The sequence below is a fragment of the Pelobates fuscus genome, chromosome 1 (assembly GCF_036172605.1).
Source record: "Pelobates fuscus isolate aPelFus1 chromosome 1, aPelFus1.pri, whole genome shotgun sequence".
In the NCBI taxonomy this organism is placed as follows: domain Eukaryota; kingdom Metazoa; phylum Chordata; class Amphibia; order Anura; family Pelobatidae; genus Pelobates; species Pelobates fuscus.
Window position 1 is genome coordinate 122,777,978 of NC_086317.1, and position 25,286 is coordinate 122,803,263.

The 25,286-nt window shown below is 48.7% G+C and overlaps 1 protein-coding gene across 1 annotated transcript in view; it reads right to left on the bottom strand.

Moving 5' to 3' along the window:
• Positions 1 to 25,286, bottom strand: part of ADGRG2 (adhesion G protein-coupled receptor G2) — a 148,544-nt gene that overhangs the window by 32,009 nt on the left and 91,249 nt on the right. The window contains exons 13-16 of the mRNA XM_063444698.1: positions 16,142 to 16,196; positions 16,019 to 16,044; positions 12,256 to 12,310; positions 12,137 to 12,171 (exon numbers count right to left, since the gene is read on the bottom strand). Of these exons, the coding sequence (XP_063300768.1) occupies positions 12,137 to 12,171; positions 12,256 to 12,310; positions 16,019 to 16,044; positions 16,142 to 16,196 (171 nt within the window). The remainder of the gene's footprint in view (positions 1 to 12,136; positions 12,172 to 12,255; positions 12,311 to 16,018; positions 16,045 to 16,141; positions 16,197 to 25,286) is intronic.

Sequence of the window (25,286 nt, forward strand, 5' to 3'; positions counted from 1 at the left end):
GGTACCCAACAATTAAAACATTATCAGATGCCTCTTCGTCTGAATCCTGGGTCAGCCTATATCGATGCCGCAGGTCAAATGGCACATGCTGACCCAGTCTTCGTATATGTCCCGTTCACGACTACCGATCTCTTGAATTGGAAGACCCACAATTCCTCGTACACTGAGAAACCACAAGCTAGGCAGATATGCTAGCGGTAGCGATCGCAGGCGTAGATAGACGGGGCCCAGATAGAGGCGATAGTAAGTGGAATGAGGAACTCCTGAGTAGAAATCAGTGCGCATACTGTAGGGAAGAAGGGCATTGGAGAAGTGAGTGCCCGCGAAGAGAACAGTATGAGAGAGACAGACCCAGGGCAGGTTACGGAAATTTTAGAGGCAGAGCGAGAGGTAGAGGAGGCCCCGGAGGGAGTAATGGTAATAGAGGGAGCAATGGGAACAGAGGAAGTGTTAGGGAAGATAGGTATTTTCCAGCAGCGCAAAGGTCCCGCGATAGAGAAGGTAGGGACTTTGTAGGATTGGCTGACACGGTCATGGAGGACTATTGATACCGACCGGGCTCCATCCCCCTTGGTCGAGCGGAGCCTATGGTCGATGTATCAATAGGGGGAAAAAGGAGTGCGTTCATGATCGACACTGGTGCTGAACATTCGGTGGTGACTAATCTAGTTGCTCCTCCATCTGGAAGAACTATTACCGTAATAGGAGCAACTGGAAGAAGTGCTGAAAAACCGGTTCTTAAAAGTCGACTCTGTACATTGGGAGGCCACGTAGTAAAACATCAATTCCTTTATATGCCTGAATGTCCAGTCCAATTGCTGGGACGTGATATGCTATCCAAATTACAAGCGCAGATTACGTTCCTACCAAATGGAACAACATCCTTAAAGTTTAATGGACCTTCAGGTATTATGACATTATCCGTACCAAAGGAAGAAGAGTGGCGACTTTATACAGCGTTGACTAGCCAAAACCCTAGGAGTGATGAATCCTTATTCAACATACCAGGAGTTTGGGCAGAGAACAACCCACCAGGACTGGCCCGCAATATTCCACCTATTAAAATCGAACTAAAACTTGGGGTTTATCCAGTGAGCCTAAGACAATATCACATCCCGCAGAAGGCTAAGAAGAACATCCAATCCTATCTGGATAAGTTCATACGGTATGGTATCCTAAAATTCTGTACTTCCCCCTGGAACACCCCATTGCTGCCCGTTCAAAAGCCCGGTACAGATGAGTATCGACCTGTGCAGGACTTGAGAGCAGTCAATGATGCGGTTGTTAGTATACATCCAGTTGTGCCCAATCCATATAACCTGCTTGCTTTAATTCCGGGCGGGGCTACTTACTTTACAGTCCTAGATCTCAAAGATGCCTTCTTTTGCCTCCGAATTGCCGCAGAAAGCCAATGTATCTTCGCTTTCCAATGGGAAAACGCTGTAACGGGCTCAAAACGCCAAATGACTTGGACCAGACTGCCCCAAGGGTTTAAAAATTCACCTACCCTAATTGGTTCAGCTCTAAGTCAAGATCTACTGGATTTCGAGTCTATCCCAGGAGAGTGTGTATTGTTACAATATGTAGATGACTTGTTGATAGCAGCAGTTACAAAAGAAATATGTCAGCAAGCAACACACGATCTACTACACATTCTCTGGAAGGCAGGATACAAGGTGTCTAGAAAGAAGGCTCAGTTGTGTTTGCCAACTGTCAAATATCTGGGATTCCATATCTCTGAAGGTCAAAGAATTATGGGGCCAGAGAGAAAAGAAGCTGTGTGCCAAATACCGATACCCAAGAATAGAAGACAAGTGCGAGAATTCTTGGGGGCAGCAGGCTTCTGTAGGGTATGGATTCCCAGCTACGCGATACTGGCAAAACCTCTGTATGCAGCTATTAAAGGTACAGAGCACGACCCCTTCTTATGGACTCAAGAACAGCAAACGGCATTTGAAGATGTGAAGAAGGCTTTGATGAGTGCCCCAGCATTAGGTCTACCTGATCACACACGACCATTCTACCTGTATGTACATGAGCAAAGAAGAATGGCTGTGGGAGTATTGACACAGTACTTGGGATCATGGCAAAGACCTGTTGCCTACATGTCTAAGCAACTGGATGCAGTGGCCAGCGGACTTCCACCTTGTCTAAGAGCCGTAGCTGCAGCCGCCCTGCTAGTAGCTGAAGCCGATAAACTCACTCTGGGTCAAGAACTTTATGTACGAGTCCCACATGCAGTACAGACGTTGTTGGATTACAAAGGAAATCATTGGTTTAGTAACAGCCGTATGACCAAGTATCAAGCAATGTTGTGTGAAAACCCAAGAGTGCATTTAGAGACTGTAAACACCTTAAATCCAGCTACCCTTTTGCCACAACCTACTGAAAGTCAACATGATTGTTTGGAAGTGATGGATGAAGTATTTTCAAGTAGACCAGATCTTCGTGATTTTCCCATCCAGAACCCCGATGTTCAATATTACACCGACGGCAGTAGTTATGTGAAAGAAGGGATCCGCTATGCAGGATATGCAGTAACAACGATAGACAAGGTGATAGAAGCTCGGCCACTGGCAAAAGGAACATCAGCACAAAAGGCAGAATTGATAGCACTGACACGAGCATTACAATTGGCTGAAGGTTTAAGAGTGAACATCTATACGGACTCCAAGTATGCGTTTTTAACCACTCACGCCCACGGAGCTTTGTATAAAGAAAGAGGACTATTGAATTCAGAAGGCAAAGAAATCAAGTACGCAGCTGAAATCCTACAATTATTGGAAGCAGTGTGGGAGCCGAAAGAAGTCGGTATTATACATTGTCGAGCGCATCTGAGAGGAGATGGTGATGTAACCAAAGGAAATCGGATGGCAGATAGTGCAGCTAAGCGTGCCGCTGAATCGGGAAGACAAGAGTATGTGGGGCATATAGCTGCTCTTATACCAACTCCACTGTCTCAATGGACTCCAGTTTATACAGCTCAAGAAGAGGAGTGGTTAAAGACTGAACCTGGAAAGTATTTGGAGAACAAATGGTATCAGTTAGAAGATGGAAGAATAGTCATTCCAGCATCACTAGCGGTAGAAATTGTCCAGAACTATCACAACGGGACACATTCTGGGAGAGACAGCACAGAAGAATCTCTCAGAAAACATTTCTACATACCAAGATTGTCCAACTTGACTCAGGCCATTGTACGAAGATGTGTAACGTGTGCTAAAAATAATGCAAGACAAGGACCAGTAAAGCCACCAGGAGTCCAGTTTATAGGGGGACTCCCCATGTCTGATTTACAAATTGACTATACAGTGATGCCTAAATCGGGTGGACATCGCTACCTGCTGGTAGTTGTGTGTACCTACTCAGGCTGGGTAGAAGCATGTCCTACTCGTACAGAGAAAGCAGGAGAAGTTGTGAGATTCCTGCTATGAGAAATAATACCCCGATATGGACTACCCTGCTCTATAGGATCGGACAATGGTCCAGCTTTTGTTCATCAGTGCCTACAACAACTGACTCATATGCTTGGTATAAAGTGGAGGCTTCATACGGCATATAGACCCCAAAGTTCTGGTAAGGTAGAGAGAATGAATAGAACTATTAAGAATCAGTTGGCTAAAATGTGTCAGGAAACCCAACTTAAGTGGAACGTTCTCTTGCCCATAGCTCTATTGCGAATCCGCAGTACACCTACCAGAAGGATGGGCCTCTCTCCTTTTGAAATCATGTATGGGCGACCACCTCCCGTAAGTACTTGGTAACTTAAGGGGGGATTTGAGTCAGTTGGGAGAAGGAATTACCCGGCAGCAGGTTGTAGAGTTGGGTAAGACTATGGAGGAGGTACAGAAATGGGTACAAGATAGATTACCTGTGAATATTTATCCCCCAGTTCATAGTTACCACCCAGGAGACCAAGTGTGGATTAAAGAGTGGAATAATGTACCGTTAGGGCCCAAGTGGAGAGGTCCTTATGTTGTTCTTTTGTCTACCCCTACAGCGATAAAAGTAGCCGAAGTGACTCCGTGGATACATCACTCCAGGGTTAAACCAGCAGCAGTCGATTCTTGGCAAGTTACAGCAGATCCAGAGAATCCCTGCAAGATCCGGTTAAAACGCACGACTCAGTCGGAGTGACGAGGAACCTTGTGGATTACAAATTTTATTGTTTCAGAGATTTGGTAAAGTGAGTGTTTAGACGGCCATAATAAAGCCTGTCCGCTCACCAACGTGTAGTTTAAAAGTCAGGAAAAGTCTCGAAGGGACCCCTGTGAAGACGAGCAGAACTCCATTCCCTGCAGCCCTTACATCCTGGAAGCTGAGGTGCCTTCGCACGGACGAAGACTGAGGATGACGACGAAAGATGTGCTTATGATAATGTTTATTTATGTATATTTTTATATTCAGGAAGGTAGAGGTACCGACACTCCTAGCTGTGAGGTATGCATTAAGACTACAAGAACAGGTAACCATATTTCCCAGACCCTAATTTGGCATTCGCAATATGAGTGTAAGGGAGATGTATCAAGATGTAGATACTTAAATATAGAATATAGTGTGTGCCATTTAGGAGTAGGAGAACCTAAGTGCTTCAGTCCAGAGTATCAACCCCGTACAATTTGGTTGACTCTCAGGAATGGAGATCCTCAGGGGACCCTAATTAATAAGACGGTATTAGAATCCGTATATTCTTCAGGTGTTCTGCTATTTGATGCGTGTAAAGCGATATCAAGTGGTAGAAAGCCGTGGAATGTATGTGGGGATCTTAGATGGGAGAGAACGTATGGGTCTAACGATAAATATATTTGTCCCAGTAGTAAAAATAAATATGTGAGTCCTAGATGCCCAAATAGAGATTATAACTTTTGCCCATATTGGTCTTGTGTAGGGTGGGCAACTTGGGGACAGACAGCAGACAAGGACATGATTGTGACTAAGTTGCCTACCAGTCCATATTGTAAGTCTATGGAATGCAATCCAATCCATATACTTATAAATAACCCTGACAAGTTCTTAGATAAATATGGTAATTTATTTGGGTTTCAAATGTATGGGACGGGTTTAGACCCTGGGACAATATTGTTTATAGGGATAGAGACTGATACGGTAACCTCCCAAACTCATCAAGTATACCATTCCTTTTATGAAGAGATGATAATAAGATAAGATAATAAGATCCCCCATAATGCTAAAAACCTGTTCATAGATTTAGCCGAAAGTATTGCCGGTAGTCTTAATGTTACCAACTGCTATGTGTGTGGAGGTACTAACATGGGAGACCAATGGCCTTGGGAAGCAAAGGAGGTAATGTCCGGTTCTGAGGCAGTTGACCAATTAATATCTACACAAGCCAATTATCATATGAGTGTTAGAGGTAAATCTGAGTGGAGATTAAAGACCTCCATCATAGGTTATGTTTGCATAGCGAGGAAAGGAATGATGTATAATACTTCTGTAGGAGAATTAACTTGTCTAGGGCAAAAAGCTTATGATGATGATACAAAGAATACAACTTGGTGGTCGGCTTCAAATGTCTCAGAACCATCTAACCCGTTTGCTAGATACGCCAATTTAAAGGATGTGTGGTTTGATTTATCCATCATATCTAACTGGAGAGCCCCAGCAAATTTGTACTGGATCTGTGGTAAGAAAGCCTATTCGGAGTTGCCACAGGACTGGGAAGGGGCATGTGTGTTGGGTATGCTCAAACCATCCTTCTTCTTGTTACCTATCGAAACAGGTGAGACTTTAGGTGTTAAAGTGTATGATGTGAATCATAGGAAGAAAAGGGGACCCATAGAGATAGGCGCCTGGGAAGATGATGAATGGCCTCCCCAGCGTATTATAGATTATTATGGGCCAGCCACGTGGGCAGAGGATGGTACCTTTGGTTATAGAACCCCTATTTATATGCTCAACCGTATTATAAGATTACAGGCAGTGGTTGAGATCATTACTAACGAGACATCACAAGCGCTCAATCTTCTAGCGAAGCACAATACCAGGATGAGGACAGCAGTATACCAAAATAGATTAGCCTTGGATTACCTTTTGGCAGTAGAGGGAGGTGTATGTGGGAAGTTTAACCTGAGCAATTGCTGTATTCAAATAGATGACGAAGGGCAAGCAATAGCTGAGCTTACTAGCCATATGGTTAAACTAGCGCATGTGCCTACTCAGGTATGGAAAGGGTACAATCCAAGTAGTTGGTTTGGTAGCTGGTATGAGTGGTTTGGAGGGCTTAAGGCAGTGGTAGGTGGAGTCCTACTGATTTTAATGTTGTGTCTACTCCTGCCGTGTCTTATACCCTTAGTAGTTAGGTCTGTGCAGAGCTTGATAGAAAATATAGCAGAGAGGAAGGCTGCTGCACAGATAATGGCAATTTATAAATATAAGGCTCTAGATCAGGGAGAACCAGTACAGGAAGATGAGTGTTGAAGATTCACATCATAAGATAAGTCTGGTCTGGTTCAAGGTAACTTGCGGTGTATGCAAACCAAGGTTAAGTGATGCCTCAAGTAATTGTGAAATATCAAGAGGCATCAAAGGGGGGAATGTGGTGGAATCTCGGTAAAAATAAATTTAGTAGGCCGAGATTACCACGTGGCATGTGTACGTGCATATGCTGACGTATCGATCAGTTGGTTGCACGAGGCAAGATACGATCAGTAGTGTACGGAGCATGTGCAAGAATACAGGATATAGCATTCCCCTCCTCCATTGTGCTGGACAGGCCATGCGGTCAAGCAGGAAGTTAATTCTTATTTGTATTGATTGGTCAAGAGAATGTGCGGGTGGAGCTTAATATGGGAGGAGTTATGTGCCTATATAAGGAGCCTGCACTATTGTCCGGGGCTCAGAACTTGCTGTATTTTGGTGACATAAGTCCCTCTGAGTCCCGATCAGTGATCCAATAAAGAATCTCTTCCTTCCTGAAGAAACCTGTGTCCATCTCTCTGTGCTTTGCTTCCGTCAGTTTCTCCGGTATCATAAAAGGGGGCATTAATTCTCATGATGTAAATATAATTTTATCTCTTAATAAATCAATTAACGAAATTAAAAGACCACACACTAAATATGCGGTGTAATTTTGGGCACCTGTTCCAAAGAAAGATATTAAGGCACTAGAAAAAGTGCAGAGGCGAGCTACAAAATTAATAAAAAGGAATGGCACATTTTAGTTATGAAAAAAGGTTAACAATTTTAAATTTGTTAAGCTTTGAAAAATGGAGCCTCAAAGGGGATATGACAACATTATATAAAGGTATTTGGGGCCAATTCAAAGCATTTTCTGGAGATCTATTCATAAGCAAGACTAAAGCAGTGGCGGCTCGTCTATAGGGGCACGTGGGGCCAGGGCCGGTTCAAGGATTTCTGCCGCCCTAGGCAAAGATCCATTTTGCCGCCCCCTCATGTCACTAACTCCCTGACAGACACACATTAGCAGACACACACACTCACTGACAGACACACAGACATACACACTCACTGACAGACACACACTCACTCACTGATAGACACACACACACACACATAGACACTTCACTCACAAACATTCACTCACTGACCGACAGACAGACACACACACACACAGACACTTACTGACAGACATACACTTACTCACTGACAAACACACACACACACACACACACTCACGGACATTCAAACACTCACCTCCCAGGGGTCCAGTGTGGGGCAGCTCCTCACTCCCCCAGCACACCGTTTAGTATGCCGGGGCCGGAATGACATCATATTCCGTCTCCCGGCATTACAGAAGGTGCGCGAGGGAGGAGTGAGAGGCTGCAAGAACAGCCTCCCTTGCCGCCTTCCTGCTCCGTCCCCCTCTCCTCCGGTCACCGTTATTTTTTGGGAGAGCAGGCACCTGCCATCAAGGTAAGCAGGTGCCTGCTCTGCCTTACCTAATACAGGTTCGGGGGCGCCCTGAGGTGGTCAGATGGCCACCTCCTGGGCCCCCTGTGACAGGGCTCCTCTCGGCGCCCCCACCTTCGGGCGTCTTGAGGATCGGCCAGGCGCTGCGGGTGGCATAAGAGCCGCTCTCCCAGCGTTGTGACCCAAGACAGGGGGAGCCCACCAGGAAACATCAGTGCCCCACCAGTTTTTATGTGGGGACATTTTTTTTCATTTTTTTTTTTAAAGTGGTTTAGAAACACTAGGATTTTTTCTGGAGGGGACAGAGCTAAGCCAAAAAAAAATAAAAATTGGGAAAAACTTAGTGTTTCTTTAATTCTGTAATAGGTTTCAGTTCTGTGGGGCCCCTCCCCCATCATTGGTAGCTCTTTGGATAGTTTTTTTTGAGAGCATCCAGGCATATAAAAAAATGGAGATAGTTTACAATCTGCCCTGTTTCAGTATGTTTTGCTCATGCCTAGTGTCATTTAAGAAGGAATTTCAAGATTTTTCATTAAGTTGCCATTTGGGTAGCAGAGCCAGCTGCCCATGAGTGGAGGCATGCTTTTGGCCTTTCTATTCAGGAGCCATCATTTTCTCACAGCATTAGGGGATGTGGCTACAGTACCCACAGAAGAAAGTAGGAAGAAGTAATCTTGGAAGAGCTCCTGGCCTCTGCCAAATCTGTCAGGATTCCTAAGAGACCCAACACACAGAATGTAAAAGAAGAACGTATACCGGGCCTTAGAGTGGCCAGACTTTACGTTAGACAGATAAAAAATGGGACAAGCCAAAGTCGCGGAGCCAGAAATCACAGAAATGAGGAATACAAGCTGAGTCATGGGAGCCAGAAAACACAGTAGTGAGGTACAAAAGCCGAGTCAGGGCTATAGATAGGAGAATGGTCAGACAGCCGAGATTGCTACACAAGATAACACAGAGAATACAAAGCACTATTGGGAACTGAGATAGAACCATAACAGGCCAAAGTGCTATGGGTGAACCAGCCTTTTATAGTCTGGATCTTTAATTCTGAAACCACGCCCCCACATTCAGGTTCAGACATTTTGTCGGGCAGTGACATAATTTGCGTCATGATGTCGGCACACACACGCCACGTCAAGAAAGGGGAGGGAACCACAGCGGCCACGTTTGAACTACTGGAGGGTAGCCTGGGGTTGTGGAGAGGATTCCTCTCCATCTGCTGACAGTCCCCAACCTGGATTAGCATGACAAAATGTAAGTGTATAATATCATCTTTCTATCTCTTCTAATAGCCTCAGTGACTGCCTGAGGGCAGATTAAGCAAGGAGGAAATTTACTCAAATATATAACTAAGATACTTCCTTTTGCACATTCCCACCATTTTCTCTAACAGCTGAGACCTGAGCCACTCATGCTGTGGCTAGTTGAAAAGTTGGAAAGCTTCAAACTACAGGACTGGAGCTGGGACTCTGAGCACTGATCTGATTCTGATTTCAATCTGTTTTTATCTGCAATAATAGTTTCTTCTGCTAACTATGTCAGCTACTTCTTATTCATATTAAAACTGCAGGTTAATTATATTTCCAGCTGCTAAGGTAATCTGTCTATCCCTGTCAGTATCCTGCTGCTTTAACCCTGTGCACACAGTGTGTTGAGTAATAATAGTCTATCAGTATCCAGCTGCTTTAACCCTGTGCATACTGTGTGCTAAGAGCTAATAGAGACTCAGGAGTAGCTGACATGGTTGGAGTTTATCAGTATCTTGATACTTCAACCATATGCACACCAGTGGTGTACATTGTTTTTGTGCTGCCCTAGGCAACACAAAACTCGGGCACCCCTCCCCCAATCTAAATTTCTCTTCCTCTTTAAAACTAACACACTCTTTGACTGACAGACACATGCCCTAACTGATGCACACACTCACATACACTCACTGACAGATACAGAGTCATTGGCACACACACTGTTTAACTAACACACACTTTTACTGACACACGCACACTCACTGACAGACACACATATACATTCACAGACATACTCACAGTTACACACACTCACTGACAGACACACATGCACACTGACTTACAGACACACATACACATTCACTGATAGAAATGCATTCACACTCACTGACAGACGCACACTCACTCAGTGTCAAACACACACCCAATCAGAGTCAGGCACACACACACGTATACTTACTGACAGACACACACTGGCAGACACACATACACACACTGACAGAGACATATACACTTTTTTACAAACACACACTCAGTGACAGACACACACTCAGTGACAGACACACACTCTTTGAAAGACATACATATACACTCACTAACATACACACACACTGATACACTCCACATTTATTTATTTTTAATTTCAATCCACCCAGCCTCCCTCCCTACCTTTGGGAGTGCTGGAGTTGAGTCTCTATTTCCCTGGGGTCCAGTGGGGATCCTTTCACTTCCAGTAAGAAGGTCAATGCAAGCAGCGAGGGAACTCTGATCTTCCTGCTCTGCTCCCTCACTGCACAGCTTAGTGATGTCAGGAGCTGGAGTAACATCATATTCCAGCTCTGGCATCAGTGTGGGGCGCGAGGGAGCTGAGCAGGAACAGCTCAGGGGAAAGCGCTCACTCGCAGCCCGCCTCCACAACAAAACCAATGCCAGCTTTGGGGGGCCCCAAGACAAGAGGCTGACAAGGGGGGCATTTTTTGCTGCCCCCCTGAAAGTTCCGCCCAAGGCAAATGCCTTGTCAGCTTCCACTGGTGCACACTGTATGCTAATGGAGTATCTGACATGTTTCACAACAGCAGCAATATTTAGTAAAACATTTAAGTTATCATAACGGGAGCACTACTAAAGATGAGATCATGTAAATGAGATCTAAGAGGGCTAGGAAGAGCTTAAGCACTTTACAGAGACATGTACTGTGTTTTGGATCTCTGTGTAATCCATCACAGTGATCCTGGCGTGTGGAATAGTTATGTTATCTCCTTATTGTGCCCAACCCTGTTTGTGTTATTTCTCTGTAATTTTACTCTGCTCTACCTGTTGTATGGGTATCAATGTAGTCTACCCAGCTCTGTGTATTGGATAGAAATCTTTGTATTGTGCCTCGCTCTTTGTATTATATTTCTATTTTTTTTTCTCAGCTCTGTTTGTGATATGGTTTCTTCTGTATTGTAGTCAACTCTATGTACTTTATATATATCTTTATGTTGCTCCCAGCTCTGTTTACTGTATGAGCATGTTTGTATAATGCTCAGCTATCTGTATTTCATGAGTATCTTCCTCTATGTACTGTATAGGGAGGATAAAGATTCTGGGTGAGGAGACTGGTGCCCAACCATCTTAAAACTTCACCAACTAAACATAGGACACAAGGTCATGCATTTATACTGGAACAGGAACATTAGCAAAGGAAAAAATTTTTACCGAGGAATTTTCTGTCTGAAGAGGTGGTTTTATCAGAGTCTATATAAATGTTTAAACAGCAACTGGATGAATATGCAAAAGCATAACATGCAGGGATATCATTTTAATATATGGAGTAACAGCTTCTTGATCAATGAAGAGATTTAACTGCCATTCTGGGGTTGAGGAGGATTTTTTTCACCAGTTTGTTGCAAAATTGGAATGCTCTTCAAACTAGTTATTTTTTTCCTTCTTTTGGATAAAGGCTTGGTGTACACGTGTCAGGATCTTTTCCTGACAAATGTAAAGGCTTGGCCTGTAGTTGTGGGAGGGGCATGGTACCTATTTAAACCCCCCTACTCACCTTCCTCCGTCCCGTACTTTTTTTTAGCGACTCACATGTCCCCACCCTCCACTCCCTCTATCTATACTTTCATTACACCTTTTATTACAGGCCTACCACAACATCAGTTCCGGCACACCTCAACCGACTTATTTCCTTTTTACTTCCTATATGGCCTTATTTGCCCCTCACACAACTAAATTTATGTTAGTTTATTCCTGTTGCTTTAATAACCAGTTCCAGTTCTGCACTACTAGTGGCCTCCCTAACCACTAACCTTAGTCATCCTCACCTGCCTGGGCTAATCAAAAAAAAAGTTGTGAATTACTAATATACAAGTAAGGTGTGCAAGGGGTGTAGAAGTGGGGCTTCCAAAGATGCCAAGTTTGTCAACTGATCACTCCAACATGCAAAGATACCTCACAAATATCATATAAAATAAATAGATCACATAAATATATGTGAAAATACATACCTTGTATTGACTGTTTGCACATTTTCTGTAGTTTGCTTTAACAGGAAAAATAGAAAAATATATTAAATGTGAATAAATAAATTGAGTGACTTGTGAGACATCTAATTAGAAACACTTACTGAAATAAGAGTTGTAGACATGTTCAGTAGAAGAACTGTGCTAGTTTCTGACGGGCTGTAAAAATATATAAATAAATGTCAATGTTTTCTTATAAAAAAAGTCAATAAGAACAAAATATTGCAACAGATTTATCAGCATTTAATGAGTTTACCAGAGCAGAGCGCTGGTCTAACCTCAACCAATCAAAATGAAAATACCAGCAATGCGTATGTAATTCAATATTATATGGTAAATAATGCATTGAAATACATTTGGAACTGTAAACTATAAAATATGTCAAAGGTATTGGACTTGTCTGCTCTGCTATTTTACTGCAGGAGCATCAGCAATTCATATAAAGGTAGTACAGTGAAATTAATGATGAATTCTGACTGTCATTGTTGTGTTTAATACGTACAAGGAAGCAATAAAAAATATCAGGTTTGTTTTACAATATAATGGACAGAGGAGAGAAAACAAATGGTGGGACCTCTGTGCTACACAATGAATAATAATACAGATTTCATAATGCTAACAACACAAATGTAAATACATCTAGTCAAGCTAAAATACAGAACCACATGAAAATAATTTCTAAGCATATGTAAACCATAAAAACAATCTGATTTCATATGCTGTATATTTATAGATCCAGTGTGGAGGAGCACTTTCACTGGCTGTGCTCAATAAAGAATGTAAGGGTTAGATAATGTTAAAGAGAAACAGTAGTGACAGAAAAACCAAAGTCCTTTTCCTGGCACTGTAGCTCCATTTTGTGCCCCCTCCATCACAACCCCTCTATGGTGCAGACAAGGTTAATAACCTCTTCTGTCACTAACCTGAGTCGAGCGCCGTTGTTTCTCGCCGCTGGTTTGGGCTTCCCCTCCGCTTCTGGTCGCGCTCGCATTAGTATTTCCCCGATGGTTTTACTTGACACTGAGTGACCTCATGCATAGACCCGGAAGTCCCTCTAGTGGCTGTCTGGTAGCCACGGTATCAGTGTGCAGGGTTCTTTGTTTATTTTTGACAGACACATACTGACAGACATACACACACACACATTCACTGACAGACACACACACCTATTGACAGATACACACACTCACTGACAGACAATTTTCTTTAAAGGGACTTTCCAGTGCCAGGAAAACAATCCGTTTTCCTGGCACTGCAGGTTCCCTCTCCCACCCACCCCCCATCCCCGGTAGCTCTAGGGGTGAAAACCCCTTCAGTCACTTACCTGAGACCCCCGCCAATGTCCCTCGGCGGTGGTTTCTGCTCGCCGCCGCTCCTCCTCTTCCTTACGTCAGCCGGTGGGCAAGACTGATCCCGCCCGCCGGCTGAGGAGACCTAATGCGCATGCACGGCAATGCCGCGCACGCACATTAGAGCTCCCCATAGGAAAGCTTTGAAAATGCTTTCAATGCTTTCCTATGGGGAATTGAGCGACGCTGGAGGTCCTCACACAGCGTGAGGACGTCCAGCGAAGCTCTAGCACAGAAAACCTGTGCTATGGAGCAGGAAGTGCCCCATAGTGGCTGTCTGGTAGACATCCACTAGGGGAGGACTTAACCCTGCAAGGTAATTATTGCAGTTTATAAAAAAAAAAACTGCAATAATTATACTTGCAGGGTTAAGGGTAGTGGGAGTTGGCACCCAGACCACTTCAATGGGCAGAAGTGGTCTGGGTGCCTACAGTGTCCCTTTAAATTTAAATCCATCCAGACTGGATTATTTACCTGGGTATTTACCAGTACTGGCTGAGCTCAGGGACTGCTGGCAGGCAGGCGGGCTGGCAATGGAAAGTGGTGAGGGATCTTCTTGCTCAGCTCCATAGGCGTGCGCACGGGGTGTGCCGGGTGTGCCTGGGCACACCCTAATCACACCTCCGTGCTGCACTGCCTCTGGGCAGACTGACATGTCGGGTCCTCGGTCTATGACCGAGGACCCGACACAGGAGGGGGCCCGGCGGCTTGCCCACAATACCGCTGGGTGAGAGGCCCCTCCTGTCCGTCTGCCCTGATGGAGATTCAGCCTCAGTCTGCAGCTCCGCCGGGAGTGAGCTGCAGACTGAGGTGTCTCGCGATCTCCAGCCTGTCAGAGCATTGCCGCGGCAACGCTCTGCCTGGAGATCGCGAGACTCACCGTGTGGTCTGCAGCTCACTCCCGGAGGAGCTGCAGACTGAAGAGAGAGGGCGCCCACTGGACCACCAGTGCAGGTATTTAAAACCCCTCTGTCCCCTGTCACTCACTGCCCCCCACCCTGCCTCTGCCCCATACCCCCCCTAACCCCTGTCCCTAGCCCTCTAACCCCTGTCACTACCCCTCTACCCCCTAACCCCTGTCACTACCCCTCTAACCCCTGTCACTACCCCTCTAACCCCTGTCACTACCCCTCTAACCCCCTAACCCCTGTCACTACCCCCTAACCCCTGCCACTACCCCCCTAACCCCTGTCACTACCCCTCTAACCCCTGTCACTACCCCCCTAACCCCTGTCACTACCTCTCTAACCCCCTAACCCCTGTCACTACCCCCCTAACCCCTGTCACTACCCCTCAACCCCCATAACCCCTCTCACTGCCCCTCTACCCCCTAACCAATGTCACTGCCTCTCCACCCCCCAACCCCTGTCACTGCCTCTCCACTCCCCCCTAACTCCTGTCACTCCCCCCCTAACCCCTGTCACTACCCCTCTATCCCCTGTCACTACCCCACTACCCCTAACACCTGTCACTGCCCCTCTACCTCCCTAACCCATGTCACTGCCTCTCCACTCCTTAACCCCTGTTACTGCCCTTCCACTCCCCCACCCCCTGTCACTACCCCTCTATCCCCCTAACCCCTGTCACTACTCCTCTATCGCCCTAACCCGCTACTCCCCCTCTACCCCCTAACCCCTGTCACTAACCGTCTACTCCTGCTACCTCCTGTCACTGCCCCTCCACTCCCCTACCTCCTGTCCCTCTACCCCCAACCCCTGTCTTTGCCCCTCCACCCTCCTAACCCCTGTCGCCCACACAGTGCACCCCTCACAATCATACACACTGTACCCCACACACACTGAATCCCTCACAATTACACAAACTGTACCCCTTACAATTACATACACTGTACCCCTCACAATCACACACTGCACCCTTCACAATTACACCACACTGTACTCCTCGCAATCACACACACTGCACCCCTTACACGCTGCACCGCTCACAATCACACACTGCACCTATGTATATTTGTGTATATATATATATATATATATATATGTATATATATATGTGTGTGTGTATGTATGTATGTATGTATGTGTGTGTGTATGTGTATATAAAAATACATATACACGCGGCGTGTGTGTTTGTGCTTTAGGGTGCACACCCTAATGCAACAGGCTGCGCACGCCTATGCTCAGCTCCCTTGCGCACCACTTCGTAATGCCAGAAGCTGGAGTGACTTCATAGTCCGGCTTGCAGATCAGCGCTCCCTCGCCGCCCGCCTGTAATACAACTGACCACCTGCAATGGAAGGACCCAACGAGGCTAATAAGCCATCTTCCTGGGCGTTTGGGGGCAGCATTTTTTTAAATCTCCCTAGAAAAATCCACCAAAGGCAAATGCCTTGCTAGCCTCGCTGTAAATACATTGCTGCCTACCATTATAGACACCGGATTACAAAGGGCACCCATTCATCATAATTCTATGCAGGTAAGGTGGTAAATGATTGTACAATAATAAAAGTCATTCAATTGTTGCAGTAAATAAATAACTATTGAGTAAAAATGCATACCTAGTTTGTGGACTAATTGTGTATGCCTGCAGAAGGAAATATATAAAAAAAAAAAAAAAAAATACATGAAGTTAATGACTGGATAGAGCTTGACTGAATATTGTAGTAGTCTCAAAAACATACCGAAGTAACAGCTGTAGATATGTTCAGTGAAGAATTTGTACTAGTTTCTAATGCTCTGTAAAAAATAAACCCATAAAAGTTATTGACTTACAAACCTAATACCTGAATATAAATGATATTTATATATTTTTCTTTTAAAAGCAGCAATAAAATGAGTTTGCAGTTTCCTGGGTTTTTAACTTGTAAAGTTTGAACAGTTTAACTGAATAAGGAACTGCATATTTTAAACCAAACGACATGAACTGACCAGTATCCCAACCTGACTTAAAAAATAAGTGGGTAACCAAGACATACTGCATTGTTACTCACACGGACACTGAGCATGGCAAAATGCACTCTGAACTGGTTGTAGCTATTCATTGCACATAACATATAGTTAGATAAATGGTGCTCCAAACCAAATAGAAGCTATAGGGTTAAAAAGATAATCCATTCAAAATGCAAGCATGTAACTGGCTGAAAAAAATATAAAAATATATTTTTTTCCTTGGCCAGCAGGTTTGTATGAGATAAGTAGTTTAGATAGGACGAGAAAACTGCTCTATAATAGTATATTAACCATACTGTAGCCCCATGTAGCTAGAGCGCAGCTAAGCGGAAAAAGGCCTTGACAGGGGTTAGGAGGCGGGCTTAGGAGGAAGTAAGCGAGGGTTGGAATTATGGGTAAGTGGGATTGGCTATTTAAATGAGCAGCCATTTTAGGTGAGTCATTCTAACTTCCTACCTGGTCGAGTTTGTGTTCGCCTCGGTGTGCGCGGACTTTGCTTGGTCGGATTTCTTTTGTCTCCTCTGCAGGAACAATGGACGACGTGGAGCGTTTGCTGGAAGGGATCAGGTCGGCAGCACGGCATCAAGGTGTGGACTGGCTACGGGCACAGCTTGGCCCTGCCCTGGCGGAGGCGGCGGATCGGGACGGCAATGGCGGGAGACCGGTCCGGGCCCGGAGGCCCCCGAGGAGGCTAAGCCCGGGCGCGGGGCCCGGTGAAGTGGTACCCGGTAGCAGTGGAGTTCCAGTTACGACCGGCAGCAGGCCCGGGAGCCGCGTGGTCGAGGCCTTGCCTCCCCGTGTGCGGACGGAGCCTCGGATGTGCACTAGGCGGCAAAGGGATATCGTGGACGGGGGCGCGGCTGCTAGCAGGTCGGAGGCGGCCGGGCGGCCCCCTGGTGCTTCGAGACCCACGGAGGGGAGGCCCAGGAGGGCTTCCCCCCCTTCGGACAGCGGAGACGATGAGGAGGCTGGATCCGGGAGACCGCATGGCAGGCATCAGGCAAGTGCAGAGGGCTCAGGTCGGGGCCCTCTTGGCGGGAAGGTTGTTCGGGGGAGCTCTGCCACTGGGGGGGGCGGGAGTAAGCCGGTTGGGGGTACACATGCCTTAGTGGGAAAGGGGGAGGGCCCTGGGGCCCCGAAGAGAAAATGTGGCTCTAAAGGAGTAAGTTCTACGGGTGGTAGGGGTTCCCGGGAGGGGGCCAGGTCAGACAGAGGGTCTCCAGTAGGGGTGGGGGGTAGTTCGGGGCCATCGGGGTCTGGCAAGCAAGGGGTCAGAGGTAAGGGGGTGGGGGAGGGGGTTTCGGAGGTAGCTAGGCAAGGGCGTAGGGTAGGCCGGGAGTCGGGTCTTTCCGTAGTGGAGGGGCGCAGGGGGGGCCCGGGTTCCAGGAGTAGTAGTGACAGTCCCTCGCCCGTTAGATCTATGGGGTCCCGGGATGCTCGGGGGCGGTCGGGTCGGCACTGCTCCCCCTCGGATAGCTCAGCAGGGGAAGGTGCGGCAGCCCCTCGGTATGGACAGCAGGGGCGGCTTGCTGGTAGAGACGGGAGGAGTCGTAGCCCCAGGGGTTCCCGGGTGCCACGTGGTGGTAGAGGTCAGCGGGAGGCTTCGGTGCAGAGCAGGCGCTCCCGGGGTCGGGACGGGAGGGGAGTGGATGTTCGTTACCCCCTACCCAGGACTTCTTCTCCTTGTCCTAGATTTCGGAGCCGTTCTGCTTCCTCACAGGCTGGGCACCGGGTGGGCTCCCCGGTCGGCGAGATGGCGGCGGAAGTTCCTCTTCCCGGACGTCAGGCGATCTGTACTGCAGCCCCCACCGCTCCGGTGTCGGGGGGCTTGGCCGGTGAGTCCAGTGGGTCACTACACTCTAGCGCACTAGTTACCACACTTCAGGCACTACTCCACTCATTGGGGGCGGGGGGTGACACTAGCGGCGTTGGTCAGGTGTGGGCTCCGGGTGCAGTGGCTTCAGGTTCTCGGATCCGGGATTCCGCGGGGCCTAGTTCGGGCGGGGATTTGGTGGTGCCGCAGGACGTAGGGGAGGTTGGGAGCGAAAGGGCTGAGTTGTCCGGGGGTATCCCCGACGCGGCTAGGCAGCACGCGTACGTATCTTTTGCGGGCCCACTGGGGGTCCATTTGAAACAGGACGTGAAGGATAAGATTTGGAAGGGCGAGTTCTGTGAGATTTTCTCCCTCCTCCCGTTAGAGGACTTCATTGACCTCAAGGAGGAGGATAAGAAGGATGAGAAAAAAGAGGAGGAGGAGAAGAGGAAGCGGTACCGCAAGATACCGAAGTCCTTCGGTAATTGGTTGCGGGCTTTTTGTGTGCTGGCTAGCGTGCTCGGCGAGAAATCGCCGGGGTTGTGCTCGTCTTTGTTCTGCTATTTGGACGGCATTTGGGAAGCGTACCGGACTTACGGGGGGTTGGCATGGTGGAGGTACGACGAGCAGTTTCGGCAGCGGCTGGCGGCTAACCCGGGTATGCGGTGGGACCAAATGGACCTGCCGCTCTGGATGAAGCTAATGATGGCGCAAAAAGCGCAGCCCTTTCAGAGCTCGGCCGGCGCCAGGGGGCAGTCCGCCTCGTCGGCCACCTTACAAAAGGGCTTATGCTGGCTCTATAACGAGGGCCAATGCAAATGGGGAGCCTCCTGTCGTTTCAAGCATGAGTGCTCCGGCTGCGGGGGAGCTCATGGGCTCAACCGCTGCTTTAAGAAGGGTAAGTCCGGAGGCGCCGGCGCGGCTGTCGCGCCGGGGGGAGGGGGTGCATCCGCTTCCCCTGGGCCTAACCCCAGTGAAGCTAAGCGCGATGGAGCCGTGGCTAGGCCGCTACGGTAACAGGGCGGACGCTGCGGTGCTCCTGGCGGGGTTTGCGGTGGGGTTCTTTATTCCGTTTCAGGAGCGACGAGGGGGTCAAGGGAGGCTGCGCAACCTGAAGTCTGTGGCGGACTTCCCGGATGTGGTTAGGGAAAAGCTGGGCAAAGAAGTCGGATTGGGCCGCATGGCAGGCCCATTTGTAGTGCCTCCGCTGGAGGGCCTGCGGGTTTCCCCACTTGGGGTGGTCCCCAAGAAGGAGCCGGGTAAATTTAGACTCATTCACCATCTCTCATACCCGAAAGGGGAGTCGGTGAATGACGGTATTCATAAGGAATTGTGCTCGGTGTCATATGCATCTTTCGACCGGGCGGTCGATTTGGTCCGGCGGGCCGGGCATGGGGCCCTGATGGCTAAGGTGGACATCGAGGCCGCGTTCCGGCTGCTACCGGTCCACCAGGACTGTCATCACCTGCTGGGGTGTTTCTTTGAAGGGGCCTACTTCGTGGACTTGTGTCTGCCCATGGGATGTTCCATTTCGTGCTCCTATTTTGAGAAATTCAGCACTTTTCTCGAATGGGTGATACGGGTGGAAGCGGGGAGTCGTCTTATTGTACATTATCTAGATGATTTTCTGTGTGTGGGACCGGCCGGTTCCCTGGATTGCTTGCGCCTGCTGCGGACGGTTGAGTGGGTGGCGGGCCAATTCGGGGTTCCGCTGGCGGCGGATAAGACCGAGGGCCCGACCACGTGTCTGAGTTTTCTAGGTCTGGAGATTGACTCTGGGAGGGGAGAATGTCGGCTGCCCCAGGATAAGCTGGCAAGGCTTCGGGGGGCGGTGGCTGCCGTTGCTGGGGCACGCAAGGTGACTCTGGTGCAGCTACAGTCTTTGATTGGGTTGCTCAATTTTGCGTGTCGGGTCATCCCGATGGGAAGGGTGTTTAGTCGCAGCTTGTCGGCCGCTACCGCGGGGGTTAGATCCCCGCACCATTTCGTACGGGTGTCGGCGGCCATGCGAGCGGACTTGGGCATCTGGGATGCCTTCTTGCGGGATTTTAATGGGACGGTGTTGTTCCGGCAGGAGGGCCAGTCGTCGGCCGAGCTGGAGCTTTTTACGGATGCTTCGGGCAGTATAGGCTTTGGGGCATATTTCGGGGGCTCCTGGTGTGCGGAGCGGTGGCCGGACTCTTGGGGTTCGAGCCCTCTTATGCGCAACTTGGCTTTCTTGGAGTTGTTCCCGTTGGTCGTTGCAGTAGCGTTATGGGGTGACAGGCTGCGTGATCGGAAAGTGGTATTTTTCTCGGATAACATGGCGGTGGTTCACGCGGTGAATCGCCAGTCGGCGGCCTCAAAGCCGGTGGTTCAGCTGCTTAGGCGACTGGTATTGCTGTGTATGTCCCGAAATGTTGTTTTTCGCGCGCGCCATGTTCCCGGCTATTTGAATGAGGTGGCTGATGCTCTATCTCGTTTTCAGTGGTCCCGTTTCTGGCTGGCGGCGCCGGGGGCATCGAAGGAAGGGCTGGCTTGCCCGGACGAGATTTGGCAGCTGGGGGCGTCCTGCTTGGAGGACTCGTGAAGGCTTCTCTGGCACCGGCCACTTGGGCCTCGTACAGTAAGGTTTGGGGCTTGTGGGAGCGGTCACTGGAGGGGTTGGCCATGGACAGCGGGGAGGCCCTGCGGGACGCTTTCTTGTGGTACACCTGTCAGTTGCTGACAAAAGGGCCGTCCCCTGCCGTGGTGGACAGATCCATGGCGGCTATGGCGTTTTGGTTTCGGTGGCATGGGAAGGAGGACTTTACCAAGACCTTCGTCATCAGGCAAGCCCTGAAGGGTTATCGCAAGGGGCGCAGGGCGCCGGATACCAGGCGCCCGGTGTCGGTGCGGCTGCTGGGGGACTTGGTGGGTATATTGCATGAGGTTTGTTTTGATGGGTTTGAGGCTTTACTGTTCAAAGTAGCGTTTGTTTTGGCGTTTTTTGGGGCATTCCGAGTAGGGGAATTGGTGAGTGCTAGTAAACTGGCGCAGGGGGGCCTGCAATTGTCGGGGGTCCGTATCCTGGATAGGAAGGTGGTGGTGCACCTTGGCAGGTCCAAAACGGACGTCCGCGGCGTGGGCCGGGACGTGACACTGGGGGCCTTGCCAGGCTCGGCTTTGTGCCCGGTGGCTGCTACGGTGGAGTATCTGGCGCGGAGGCCAGCGGTGGGGGGCTCCTTATTGGTGCATGCTGACGGATCGTCCCTTTCTCGGTTCCAGTTCACGAAAGTTTTTCGGTTGGGCTTGGGCAGGTTGGGGCTTCAAGCTGCACGATTTGGGACGCACTCGTTCCGTATTGGGGCGGCCACGGAGGCCGCACGGTTGGGATTGGGGGACGAGGTGGTGAAGAGGATCGGGAGGTGGGAATCGGTAAGATTCCGCTCCTATGTCCGGTTGGGTCTATTGGATTAATGGCAGGGGACTGTTTCGTATTTCAAAAAAAAAAAAAAAATGTGTAGAACCATCAAATTCGAAAGGTTTTGTGTTATGATGTGAGGGATAATGGCTATGTTGGGATGTTTCGCTGTGTTGGTTGGGGATGGGGTAGGGGTCTCTGTTGGACTTCCCTCATCATCTGTTTTCTCCCCCCAGGGCGTGTGGCATGGATCGTGGGCCATTCGTTTGTCTTCTGGGCCGAGAGGAGGGCCGCAGCTCGAGCGCAAGGCCAGCAGCTGGGTTTTCCGAGAGGCCAGTTGGCAGTTCGTTGGTTTGGGTATCGGGGTTTTTGCTGGGGGGATGTTTGTGGGAAACTGTTTGGGATGCTGGCAGCAGGGTACTCGCCAGACGTGCTGGTATTACATGTGGGGGGAAATGACCTGGGCCTTACGCCGCAGCGCCGGCTGGTGAAGTGGATGAAGCAGGACATTAATAAGTTAAGGGGCCTGCTTCCGGGGGTAATGTTGGTCTGGTCTGAGATTGTCCCGCGGCGCCGGTGGCGGCATGCTCCGGACCCGGGGGCTATGGAGAGGTGCAGGAAGAAGGTGAATAGCTTGATGGCAAGCTTTGTGCGGAAAGTAGGGGGTGTAGTGGTACGGCACCTGGAGTTGGAGGAAGGGTTGCCAGGATACTACCGCTCGGATGGTGTTCACCTCTCGGATGTGGGTTTGGACCTGCTCAACTTGGGTTGGCAGGATGGTATAAGGATGGCTCTGTTTCTTCGGGGTGGCGGAGCTCAGACAGCTTAAGGGGTCAAGGTCTGAGCTTGTGGCGGGACGGGGAGCTGAAGGAGAGGAAATAGGCTCCCCTGGATGAACGTGAGGTGGAATAAACAGATTGTGGTCATCGGTGGTTGAGAGGTTTCGAGTCCTGGAGGTGGCTCAGAACCTGGTGGGGCAGGGGTATCCGGGTATACCCCTGCCGTGGTTAATGGTGGTTGGCACTTTGATATAAAGTTGGTGTATGTTATAATTATGTATATATGTGTTATTATATGGGGGTCATTGCCTTTTGTATGGTAGCCGAAGGAACAGGATGCGAGGGGGCGGAGTATGGGGGGCAATGACCCATGTTTACCTGTTAATTTATTATCGATATTATTATTATTATTATTATTATTATTATAATTATTGGTTAATAAAGCTGTGGACAAATTTCCCCATACTACTTAGTGTCTGTGTATTATTGGGTGAGGTTATGGGGGTGGTTTGTCCTGGATTCCGACTGCCCAAATGGCGACTATAGACCTGTCATGTAGCCCCATGTAGCTAGAGCGCAGCTAAGCGGAAAAAGGCCTTGACAGGGGTTAGGAGGCGGGCTTAGGAGGAAGTAAGCGAGGGTTGGAATTATGGGTAAGTGGGATTGGCTATTTAAATGAGCAGCCATTTTAGGTGAGTCATTCTAACTTCCTACCTGGTCGAGTTTGTCCCACCCACCCTCCCTTTGTTTGTTTTGTGTTTATTTAACCCGTTTCTTTCACAGCGGCGGGACGGGGAGCTGAAGGAGAGGAAATAGGCTCCCCTGGATGAACGTGAGGTGGAATAAACAGATTGTGGTCATCGGTGGTTGAGAGGTTTCGAGTCCTGGAGGTGGCTCAGAACCTGGTGGGGCAGGGGTATCCGGGTATACCCCTGCCGTGGTTAATGGTGGTTGGCACTTTGATATAAAGTTGGTGTATGTTATAATTATGTATATATGTGTTATTATATGGGGGTCATTGCCTTTTGTATGGTAGCCGAAGGAACAGGATGCGAGGGGGCGGAGTATGGGGGGCAATGACCCATGTTTACCTGTTAATTTATTATCGATATTATTATTATTATTATTATTATTATTATTATTATAATTATTGGTTAATAAAGCTGTGGACAAATTTCCCCATACTACTTAGTGTCTGTGTATTATTGGGTGAGGTTATGGGGGTGGTTTGTCCTGGATTCCGACTGCCCAAATGGCGACTATAGACCTGTCATGCAGCAAGTTATAAGTTTGCCAGACATCTTGGTGTCCAGGATGGGGTAGTTACTAGTTCCTATAACGGGTCCAAATCCCTCTGTCCCTAATGTCCCACTTTTCTAGGCGTTTCATAGTGTTGGTGTGTCTGAGTGCATAACAGAGCTCCACAGCAATATTACAGCAGCCTGTCTTTAACCATATAATAAATGTGTTCAGAAATCAATCATTGTAATTATCATACACTGTTCTTGTTCTAAATTACGTTTTAGTTGCATAAATTAGTAAGTAAGTCACCTAACGTTTCTCAGAACAGCTCCACCCCTGGCCATACCTCTAATCCAAGCCTAAAATTATTGTGTCCTTTTTTTTCCTTTGAAATGTTGGCAGGTATGGTTTGTGTGAGCCACATCCCCTGACCGAACACAAAACTTGGGTAAAATTGATGTCATGCAGGATTCTGGTTACATAACCGATATCTCTAGATCAGGGGTTCCCAACCCAGTCCTCAAGTACTCCCTACCAGTTCAGGATTGAGGGATTACCCAGTTGTGTCTAAAGTGTTTTTTTTTTCCTTTCTTTCTAAAAACACCTTAGACACAACTGAATAATCCCTAAAATCCTGGACTGTTAGGAGGTACACGAGGACTGTGTTAGGAACCCTTGCTGTAGAGGCTGGGTGTTTCAGAAGCAAGAGGACTAATCCCAAGCTTGGGACCCACCTATTCCATCCAGCGTTTTTCCATTCTCCTAATGAGAAATATAGAAGAGATCCAGTCTTTCCTTCCAACAATACCCATCTAGCAGTGCTAAGGATATCCCAGAAAGAGAGAGAGCTTCAGCAGAAGTTTATTCAATTTCTCCGCAAATATCAGCCACACACTTGATAAAGTGGAGAACAGTACTACTTGATAGACACACATAATTTTTATACATGCCTGTAAACACAGGTCAACCAATAACAGTATAGACCATAGGCGTGCGCACGGGGTGTGCCGGGTGTGCCTGGGCACACCCTAATCACACCTCCGTGCTGCACTGCCTCTGGGCAGACTGACATGTCGGGTCCTCGGTCTATGACCGAGGACCCGACACAGGAGGGGGCCCGGCGGCTTGCCCACAATGCCGCCGGGTGAGAGGCCCCTCCTGTCCGTCTGCCCTGATGGAGATTCAGCCTCAGTCTGCAGCTCCGCCGGGAGTGAGCTGCAGACTGAGGTGTCTCGCGATCTCCAGCCTGTCAGAGCGTTGCCGCGGCAACGCTCTGCCTGGAGATCGCGAGACTCACCGTGTGGTCTGCAGCTCACTCCCGGCGGAGCTGCAGACTGAAGAGAGAGGGCGCCCACTGGACCACCAGGGCAGGTATTTAAACCCCCTCTGTCCCCTGTCACTCACTGCCCCCCCACCCTGGCTCTGCCCCCATACCCCCCTAACCCCTGTCCCTAGCCCTCTAACCCCTGTCACTACCCCCCTAACCCCTGTCACTACCCCTCTAACCCCTGTCACTACCCCTCTAACCCCCTAACCCCTGTCACTACCCCCTAACCCCTGTCACTACCCCCCGAACCCCTGTCACTACCCCCCGAACCCCTGTCACTACCCCTCTAACCCCTGTCACTACCCCCCTAACCCCTGTCACTACCCCTCTAACC